We start from the raw sequence: 11,139 nt of genomic DNA, 5'->3' as shown, positions 1-11,139 counted from the left end.
TTATGTGGCATTCTTGGGGCATGTTGTATCAGGCGAGGGTATTAACGTAGTCACAAGAAGATCGAGGCAGTTCAGAGTTGGCCTTGTCCTACCACGCCGACTGAGATCAGGAGCTTCTTGGGGTTAGTAGGTTATTATTGCCGGTTTGTGGAGGGCTTCTCATATATTGTAGCACCTTTGACTAGATTGATCCAGAAGGGTGCTCCGTTCCGATGGTTCGATGAGTGTGAGGTGAGCTTTCAGAAGCTTAAGACCGCGTTAACTTCAGCACCAGTGTTGGTGTTGCCTTCCGGTTCCAAGTTGTAAACTGTGTATTGCGACGCTTCACACGTTGGTTTGGGTTGTGTATTGATGCAGGAGGGGCGAGTTATTACATATGCTTCACGATTGTTGAAGCCCCACAAGAAGAATTACCCTGTACATGATTTTGGAGTTGGCCGCGATTGTTCATGCTCTTAAGATCTGGAGGCATTATATTTATGGGGTGTCCTGTGAGGTTTACACCGATCATCGCAGCTTGCATCATTTGTTCAAGCATATGGATCTCAATTTAAGGCAGCGCAGGTGGCTGGAGTTACTAAAAGATTATGATATTACCATCCTCTATCATCCGGGCAAGGCAAATGTGGTTGCGGATGCCTTGAGTAGAAAGGCGAAGAGTATGGATAGTTTGACATTCATTTCAGCAGAGAAGAGGCCATTAGCTTTGGACATTCAGTCCTTGGCCAACATACTTATGAGGTTGGATATGTCAGAGCCCAACCGAGTTCTTGCATGCGTTGTTGCCCAATCTTCATTATTCAAGAAGATCAAGGCTCGTCAGTTTGATGATCCACACTTATTGGTTCTTAGAGAGACGGTACTACAGGGTGGTGCCAAAGAGGTTATTATCGGGGAGGATGGTGCTCTGCGACTCTAGGATCGCCTATGTGTCCTTAATGTTGATGGATTGAGAAAAACAAAATTCTAGATGAGGCACACAAGTCTCGGTATTATATTCACCCGGTGCTACGAAGATGTATCGCGACCTGAGGCGACATTATTGGTGGCGGCAGGTGAAGAAGGACATAGTTGAGTATAAAGCGAGGTGCCTTAATTTCCAGCAGGTTAAGTACGAGCATCAGAGGTCAGATGGCCTACTCCAGCAGGTGGTTATACCTGAATGGAAATGGGAGCGCATTACCATAGATATCGAAGTTTGGTCATCGCGGACCTTGCAGAAGTTTGATGCAGTTTGGGTCATTGTCGACAGGTTGACCAAGTCAATACACTTCATTCTGGTTGTTACCGCGTATTCTTCAGAGAGGTTCGCTCAAATTTACATTCAGGAGATTATTTAGTTGCATGGTGTGCTTGTTTCCATCATATCAAATAGACACCCCCAATTTACTTCACATTTTTGGAGGGCCGTACAAAGTGAGTTGGGGACCCGGGTAGAGCTCAGCACAACCTTTCATCCGTAGACTGATGGACAGTCAGAGATGACGGTTCAGATCCTGGAGGACATGCTCAGATCATGTGTGATTGACTTCAGAGGGTAGTAGAATAGATTCTTGCCTTCGGCCGAGTTAGCTTACAACAACAGTTATCAGTCCAGCATCGAGATGGATCCATTTGAGGCTTTATATGGTTGGCGATGTCGTTCGCCCGTCAGATGGTTTGAGCCCAGCGAGGCTAAGTTATATGGTACTGATTTAGTGAAGGATGCCTTGGAAAAGGTAAAGTTGATTCAGGAGCGACTTCGCACAGCACAGTCCAGATAGAAGAGTTACGCGGACCAGAAGGCACACGATTTATCATTTATGGTGGGCGAGAAGGTTCTCTTGAAAGTCTCACCAATAACGGGAATCATGAGGTTCGGGAAGAAAGGCAAGTTGAGCCCAATGTTCATTGGCCAATTTGAGGTGTTGAGACGAGTTGGGGAGGTTGCTTATGAGCATGCTTTTCCTCCAAGTCTATCTAGGGTTCGTCTGGTTTTCCACGTGTTTATGCTTTGGAGGTATCATGCCGACAGTTCTCATGTGTTATACTTCAGCACGGTTCAGCTAGATGAGAGCCTAGGTTATGAGGAGGAGCCAGTTGCCATTGTTGACAGGCAGGTTCGCCAAATGAGGTCCAAGAATATTTCTGTGGTAAAAGATTAGTGGGGGGGAAAACCAGTCAAGGAGGCAACTTGGGAGGCCTAGGAGGACATGTGGAGCAGAAATCCACACCTATTCAGCACTCTAGGTATGATTCTAGACCTGTTCGAGGATGAACGTTTGTTTAAGAGGTGGAGAATGTAACAATCCGACCGGTCTTTTTACGTTATAGATCCCCCCCGTTCCCCTAAATAAGACTCCCCGTATGTGCTTTTAGTATTTTATGACTTGTGAGTATGGTTAGTTTGGGATTTGTAAGGGTTCGGGTTGAAATCGGAACACTTAATTCCATAATAGTGGTCTTAAAGGGGTAAATTTGACTTTGGTCAATATTTCTAGCAAACGACCTCGGAATCAGGATTTGATGATCCCAACAGGATCATATGATGATTTTAGACTTGGGAGTATATTCGGATCAAGTTTTAGATAACTCGAGAGTGTTTCGGTGCCTGAGGTTGAAAGTTGGCTTATTTAAAGCTTAAAAATTCTTTAAATTTAGTTTGGAGTAAGCTTTGGTGTTATCGAGGTCCGTTTTGGATTCCGAGCCTGGGAATAGTTTCGTATGGTGATTTAAGCCTTGAACGCAAAATTTGGTTTCATTCCGAGTAGTTTAAGTATGATTCAGCGCATTCAGAGTAAGTTGGAAGAATCTGAAGTTCATAAGTTGATTCTAATGGTTTTGGGTTGCGATTCTTAGTTTTAATATTGTTTTTCACATTCCGAGGGTGCGAGCGAGTCCGTTTTATGATTTCTAACTTATTGGTATGTATGGGCGGGGCCACGGGGACCCCGGATGTCATTCGGGGGAGGCACAAAATTCATTTGGACTTGGGAAGAATAGTTGAAGCATCTGCACAAAGTTCTAGTCCAATCGCACCTGCGGAAGGGCAGCCGCAGGTGCGAGCTCGCTGAAGTGAGCCAACAACTGCAGAAGTGGCCCAGCGTGGGCTGCCCAGAGATTGCAGATGCAGAGCGTGGTACGCACCTGCGGAAGCGCACGTGCGATGGAAGGAACCGCAGAAGCGGCCAAAGCCGTAGGTGCGGCACGTTCGTCACAGAAGCGGTCCCATAGAAGCGGGCCAGTGTCCGCAGATGCGGCAGTAGGCAAACTAGGGTTGAGCCGAATCTGCGATGATATTTCCGCAGATGTGGAGCCGCAAAAGCGGCCATAGAGCCGCAGAAGCGGATGTGCTGGAGGCAGTGATGTTCATTTAATATGGAACTTAGACCATTTTGACTCATTTCTTTCACTTCTTAGTCGATTTTTGAGCTTCTTAGAGAGGGGTTTTCGCCTAGCTATTGGAGGTAAGTAATTTCTATCCAATGTAAAGTAAATACATAGATTATGGGTAGATTTTAACATGTAAAATTATAAAAATTATGGGTTTAGATGATCAAACCTAGGTTTTGATAAAAATGGGATTTAACCACAAAAATAATTATGGGATTGAAAGAAAATTATATATTTGAGTTTGTGAGGTTATGGGTTACAAATTTCTTCAAAATTTTTTGGAATTCGGGCACGTGGGCCTGGGGTGAATTTTAGGAATATTCCAATAGGGGTTGGGTAATTACTCTAATAGTTAGAATACGAACTTTCGAACATGTATTGTTTAATTTATATAACATTTGACTAGTTTCGGATTGTTTGGCACCGAGTTGAGGCTTTGGAGTGAATTTGAAGCCGAAAAGTGAGCTTTGAGACGAGGTAAGTCTCTTGTCTAACCTTGTAAGAGGGAATTTACCCCATAGGTTATTTAAATTACTATTTACTTCTACTTGTGGGGTCTACGTATGCACGAGGTGATGTAAGTCCGTGCGTAACTACTAATTATACTTATGTCCGGGTACTTTAGGACCCAAATCATGAAATATTTATAATGTTTGCACCCTACCTGATTTTCGTCAGGTTAATTGATCGTTAATAAAAAAAATGTGTTTGTTTGTACATTAGCCTTGTATTAGCTTATAAATCGGTTGTTCATAAAGTATCCTCTTTTCTTGTGGAGCGGGTCGAACGTCTCGGCAGTAGATAGATGCATCTATGGTTCATGACGTACGATCCTCGACAATGTACACATTATTCTGGATCGGATCGTACGACTTCGGCATAATCGTGCGTGAAAATACTCGGAGTTTAATTATATTTGATATTATTTTATGGCTTGAGAGGTTAAAATTTCATATGACAGAAACTGACTTGGGATTTACCATTAGTGAAAGAATTATTTATTTCCTACTTGTTATTGAGTTAACATTATTATGTACATAACTCATGCTTATTTAGAAGTCTTGTGTTTTTCTTGATTAGCCCATAGTAAGTGTCGATGCCGACCCCTCGTTACTACTTTTTCAAGGTTAGACTAAATACTTACTGAGTACATGTTATTTATGTACTCACGCTATACTTATGCACTAACCGTGCAGGATCTGAGGCAGGTGCATCTGGCAGTCTTACCGGCGCGCACCCTCGTTACCTTGAGGCCTTGTGGTGAGCTGCTTCCTAAGCCGTCCTGCAGCACTTAGAATCTCTCTTTTGCACTTATTTTTCTGTGTATTTTTATTTCAGACAGTAGTTAGAGTTTTGTATAATTCATTAGTTGTTCATACACTTGTGACACCAGGTCTTGACACATACTAGTAGACTTTATAGTTTTGGAGTACTTAAATCACTATGATTGCCACTTAGTTGTCTTCGTTTTATTTATTAAATTTTTCACTCCTTAATTTCTTAATAAATAGGATTTAATAACTTGAAAACTTATTAAAAAGAGAAATAACATGGATTAGTTCACTGTTGGCTTGCCTTGCGGCGACGTTGGGCGTCATCACGGCCTATAGGGAAAATTGGGTCGTGACATTTAAATTCGATGAGTTCAACTCTAAAGGTCTAAAATACTAACTCATTGAGCTTTTAAAATCACACATTTATATTTAATACTTGTTGAAATTTTAATAATTTTTATTTGCTTTTATATATCTATGTTTTATGTCAAAAATATTACGTTTAATTGAACCTATTACACAGGCTACATCTGCATCTGCTACCAATCACCGTGGCCAAGAAGGTTGAATGCTTGAGGAAGATGTAGGGGTTTTTAGGAAATACATTTATTTATACAAGAAAAGTGTTTAAGGACAATCAAATCCAACTATAAAAAAGAGAACTAGTTCTTGATATACTAGAGCTAATAAGATGAACATATAAAATTTTAAAATAATAATATTATTAAATAATGTTCCTATGCATCTAAGTGATAAAGCAAATTATTGTAGGCTTAGAGGTAAAGCGTGAATATCCTGTAATGCCTACGAAAGCATAAGCTTGTGGGATCCAAATGTGAATTATGTAAAAATCATCATTATTATGTGAAACAAGAGTAGGCCCCCTCAGAAAATCATGTAATCTTCCCTTATCACACAAATCTCTCCTCTAAATTTGCTAATCCCCGTCTTGATCACTTTTCTTCTTTTAGAAGACAAGTCAACATCACCCATTCGTTTACAAGTAAATGTACCAGATTACAATTTATTATCTTGAGTAGACCAATGAAATGCAAGTAACTTTTTATTTTAAATTTTCATTTGGGATTGGGTGAGTCGTTAAGGAAAAGCGGGAAAAAAGAAGAAGAGAAATACCCTGATTTTCAACTTATAATTGAAAATAACCATATTTTCAAAAAGTAATCGAATTTTAGTTATTTTTCCTATAAAAAAAAATTTGAACAAAAATATTCTTAAAAATCCGAAAGAATTCTAGTATAATATGCTGGGGTTCAAATTTTTTACATATGAGATTCCAGCATAATGTGCTAGAATTTCATAATGTGTTGGAATTCCAACATAATATTCCGGAAGTTTATACGCATGAGCTCCATAATATAGCATATTATGATGGAACTTTCTTTGTTTCAGCTAGGATATTTTTGTCCAAATTTTATCTACACATAAGATAGTGACTATTTTTCAATGACTTTGCAAATGCTGGTCATTTTTCGATTATCAACCCGAAAACTGGCTAGCCCGTGCTAGGGAAAAGTTAAGTAAAAATCATATTTTTACACATGAACAATTCAAGGTAATAACTCTATCAATGATTAACACTCAATTCTTCAACTTTGATAATCAAATTTAGGCAGCTTGGTGCAATAAGCTTCTGATGCGCATAGCATCTGAAGAACGGTTGGATCACTTAAACGCAATCTTATTTAATATTTCAGCAGAAGTGTGAACCCGTAACCTACTAATCACACGGCAACAACTCATCATGACATCGAGGCTCCATAGTCAATTAGATTATAAATTGTGATAAATAACTTCAAAGTAGATACAAATTAAGAGTCATATTTCTTGGCACCTTGGTTATGACAGCATTACCTCATAATTGTTGTAATTGGAAGTCACTGTCATAGTAGTATTAGACTTTATCACAACCGACGCTAATTTATACCTATAAATAGAAGTAAAAGAACACTACAAAAAGAAGGTCCCTGAAGATAGTTTATATTTACTCTCTGGTCAATCAGAACAGCTAATTTACAACCCAACTTCTCCTCGTGTGACACACATATTGTTATATATATATCACAAAAAAGAAGAAAAGTACAGAGAATTTTCAGAGTCCTGTTCCAATTTTTCTAACTAGCCAATAATTACAAATCACAGAGCTGAAAATCATATTACATCAATGGCTGAACTCGAGACCTCTGATCAAGGGATGCCTAAAGTCATAAATTTTATGGCTTCTGTTCTTGAAAGAGTAGCAGAAACAAATGATCTCAGCCGGAGATTTAGTGCCCAGAAAATCTCTATGTTTCATGGACTTACTAGGCCTACTATTTCTGTTGAAAGCTATTTGGAGAGGATTTTCAAGTATGCCAATTGTAGCCCTTCTTGTTTTGTTGTGGCATACATTTATCTTGATCGGTTTTCGCAGAGGCAGCCATTGTTGCCCATCAATTCTTTCAATGTTCATCGGCTGCTCATCACCAGTGTCTTGGTTTCTGCTAAATTCATGGATGATATGTGAGTTTTCTTTGGCCCCTTGTTTTCTGTTCAATTATCTTTCTTTAAAAAAAAAATTCTTTATACTGTCAGTCGATATAAGTTAAACATTTTCAAAATACGTATGGGGTATGATTTTAGCAAATTGTTAGATAATCACCAGCTGATCTCTAAGCTTTCCTGAAGAACTTGCAGAGTTCTTGCTTCCCATCATTGTTGATATAGTAATTAATGTTCTCTAGATTTTATTTTATGTGACACTTGTTTATTAATAATCTATTTTAAAAAGAACATTACCTTTTGGAAACAAATTAACTTTGAACTTCATATTTTACCTTTTATGAATGTCATGTCATATTTAATAGCATAAATTTTAAAAAAGAAAATGTTAAAACGCAATGTCCAGTCAAATATGTCAAATAAAAATCAAACAAATTGAAGCCGACGGAGTAATTGTTTACTTCTAATGTCAGTAGTATAATAGTCCATCTGCCAGATAGGATGATAACTACTATAATAATTGAACGGGTTGGAAAGTAGATACTTTTAGAAAGAACTTAAATTTGCTCTCTCGATCTTAATGATTTTATTTTATCTCTTAATGGACAGGAATTCTTTCGGGGAAAAGAAAAGGATTGAATATCTGAATGCCTATAGATGAATAGACTCCTACTGTAATTTTGTTAGTGTTTGACCTCTACATAATAGGAAAAATATCAGTCTAATTATTCTGCACTTATAGCTGTGCAATTTAAATTCATGAAACCATTGCCTTGAATCTTGTGCTTCAATCTGAAAGCTCTTGCTAAAGAGTAGTGTTTAAGCATGTATCCTGCTTTGACATAATTAGGTAACTTACTAATCGAACTTCGTTGACCTTGAATGATAAAATTTGTTAAACAAATAGGCAGTGTGTAAGAAAATAATTAATCTTATATATACGGTTCGTGTAAGAGAATTTTTACACAAATCAATATAATTTAACATGTTATAGAAGGTTGCACTTACCTTTTTTCCAGAAAACTAATTCCAAACCTTTGAAGTAAGGTGGAAATATAAAAATTATTTAAATATGTGTGTATTAAAAGTTAAATTCTTAAGAAAATTACAATATATATATATATTAGTGATGAATTATACTTAAAAAAGAGTGTGAAGATGTGCCTAACATACACTAGAAGTTCATGGGGTGGTAAATATACAAAATAGAAAATAGAAACATGCATTTGAATACCAAGAAGCAAAAACATTGTCAAAAACCTAATAATAAGCATGTGAATTTTCAAAATGACCATGTTTAATTCTGAACCAGACAAAATCACCTAAGATGTGGTGTCTTTTGTCTGCTGTCCCTCACGACGTTTCAGCGTTGAATTCTATACAACTTCTTTGCTAGGGACAACTGAATGATGATGCCGTCCTCTACGTATAATTGTTATATTCCCCAGGAAGTTAAAAGGAAATTAAAGTTCGTTTCCTAGTAATTTAAAGTATTCTTATCAAAAATTTATAGACCAATATATCATATGCAAGGGTGAAGAACTGAAAGATACTAGAGCGGATTGGCACTCCTCGTCAGTTTTCTTTCGTTTGGGCTTAAATACTAGAGTAATTTGACACTTATGGTCAGCTTTGTTTCATTCGAGCTTAGATATTAGAGTGGTTTGGCACTCTTGACAAACTTTAATTTTTCGGGCTTTTTTCTTCTGCGTTTATGCGAACCAATTATACGTGAGGTTGAAGAGGAAGGCGTCACTTCTAGCTTATATGTGCATTTACTACGTTATGTAAATTAGCAAAGTTATACCCAAACCTTTCTAATTTAGATTTGCATCTAATTATGATAAATAAGCTTTTCTAAATTAATTCGACTCCAATCTTATAGACAGTTGGTCTTTGAGATTGTCCTCTAAAAGTTTGTATCCCTGATTTGAAAGTCACAATGCTGCTTGCTTAACTGTAATGCTAGCTGCAGCTTTGACTTCTTCCTTTTCTTTTTTTAACTTTTATATTTGGTTTAAATTTATTTTTAAAAAAATTATTCCCGTGTGTGGAATATCCATTCATAGCATGATAAAATTGATGTTATAGATCTGAAATCTTGATTTAGAATGACATTATTAATTAATATGAGGTGTCGAATTAGCTATGAATTAGCTGTCATTCAAGTCTTCCTATTGTCACAAATCACAACTACATTAATACTCAATGCTTTCAGTAGCTTTCGATTTAATTCCCTGATGTGAAGTTTACAATTAGTCATCCTCGACCACCCCTTGCACCCCCCCCCCCCCCCAAACCATGCCAACTACTTCATATATGAGATAAATTAAACAATTCTTTTGTTATGATTTTCTAAACATTTTTTATAAGTACTTTAAATATTGTTATGATTTTCTAAACATTTTTTATAAGTACTTTAAATATAAAATATGATTTGAGGTACTAAGCAGTTTCTAAAGGTATATATATATTATATTAAAATTTTATTGGAATATTCAAATTTATGCTGAAAATTCTTTTACTCTAGATATCTCATTCATCTGGGGATGCAGGAAACATAATTTTGGGGGTATTTCAATTCCATGCATAATTACGCTCTCTAGAGTGGCGTGATATCTAGTAGGTGGGAGATATTTCAAGTAGGGTTCAAGTTTTGCATAATGAAATAGTAATATTTTCACACTATCAATTTAAGTTACAGTACTCAATAATAGATAACTGCTTATATCAATTTATCGGTAGTACTTAAAAGTTGAAAAAAATGTATGACCTTAATTTCTCATCCAAATTTCAATTTGGCAGATTTTACAACAATGCTTACTATGCAAAAGTTGGAGGAATTAGCACAAACGAGATGAACCTACTAGAGGTGGACTTCTTATTCGGTATAGGATTTCAATTAAACGTGACTCCCACCACATTCCACACCTACTGCTCTTATCTCCAGACTGAGATGTTGCTGGAATCCCCACCCATGCCAATGCCAATGCCAATGCCATCTTCTTCTCTTAAAATTGGCAGAAATGTGAATCACCAATATTGTTGCATCAATGAGGATGAATCCACTCATCAACAACATGAATTAGCCGTGTGACAAATTAAATAACACAAGAAAATTATGAACTAAATTTTGTCACTGAGGACTGATTGCTTATAAAATTCAGTGGATCAGAAAGTGAGAGTGCACGGCATTGGGGGCTGAAGATCAAGTTTGTAAACAGGCATTAAAGCTGATGTTGCAGCTTTGTGGACTCTTGATGTTCCATTTTTGAACGTTTTCTTAGTGAGTTTTGCCGCATAATTCAAATTTCAGCATCTTTCTTTTAATTCTCAGTTAATTTTTGCATTTGATATTTTGGGTTAAGGCGTCATCTTTTATTAGTCATTAGTCACTAAGATTCCATTTAGTTTGTAGCAATAAAAAAGGTTAAAATAGCACGGGCTAGCCAGTTTTCGGACTGGTAATTGAAAATAGCTATCGTTTGCATAGTCATTGAAAAATAGTCATTATTTTACTGAAACACGAAAAGTTCCAGCATAATATGCTGGATTATGGAGATCCTGTATATAAACTTCAACATATTATGTTAGAACTCCAGCACACGGAAAGTTCCAGTATAATATGCTAGATTATAAACTTCTAACACATTATGCTATAATTTTTTCGGATTTTTAAGATTGATTTTGTTCGGATTTTATCTTTACATGAAAAAGTAACAAAATTTCGATTACTTTTGAAATTATAGCTATTTTTTAATTACCAATGGTAAATTTGGTTATTTCTGATTTTTCCCCTTAAAAAGGAGAATCAACTCAACTCAAGCCCAATATTAGAAGTGGATACCAGTATATATCTTGAGTATAAAGTTAACGTAAGTTATTTAAAGTTCTCGTACGTTTGCTACTTTTCATTTGAAATATTCTAATCAAAAGGTATTACTATTAGTCTTAGTTAATCACTTGGGGGTCGTTTGGTTGGGAAACAAATTAT

The 11,139-nt window shown here is 36.7% G+C and overlaps 1 protein-coding gene across 1 annotated transcript; it reads left to right on the top strand.

Moving 5' to 3' along the window:
* Positions 1-6,623: 6,623 nt before the first annotated feature.
* Positions 6,624-10,475, top strand: LOC104106754 (cyclin-U4-1-like). Its single transcript, XM_009615371.4, has 2 exons — positions 6,624-7,166; positions 9,951-10,475. Exons 1-2 carry the CDS (start codon positions 6,829-6,831, stop codon positions 10,240-10,242), a joined length of 630 nt encoding a protein of 209 aa, XP_009613666.1. The 5' UTR covers positions 6,624-6,828; the 3' UTR covers positions 10,243-10,475.
* Positions 10,476-11,139: the final 664 nt, after the last annotated feature.

This window comes from Nicotiana tomentosiformis, chromosome 3 (genome assembly GCF_000390325.3).
Source record: "Nicotiana tomentosiformis chromosome 3, ASM39032v3, whole genome shotgun sequence".
In the NCBI taxonomy this organism is placed as follows: domain Eukaryota; kingdom Viridiplantae; phylum Streptophyta; class Magnoliopsida; order Solanales; family Solanaceae; genus Nicotiana; species Nicotiana tomentosiformis.
This window is presented reverse-complemented; position numbering and strand designations above follow the sequence as displayed.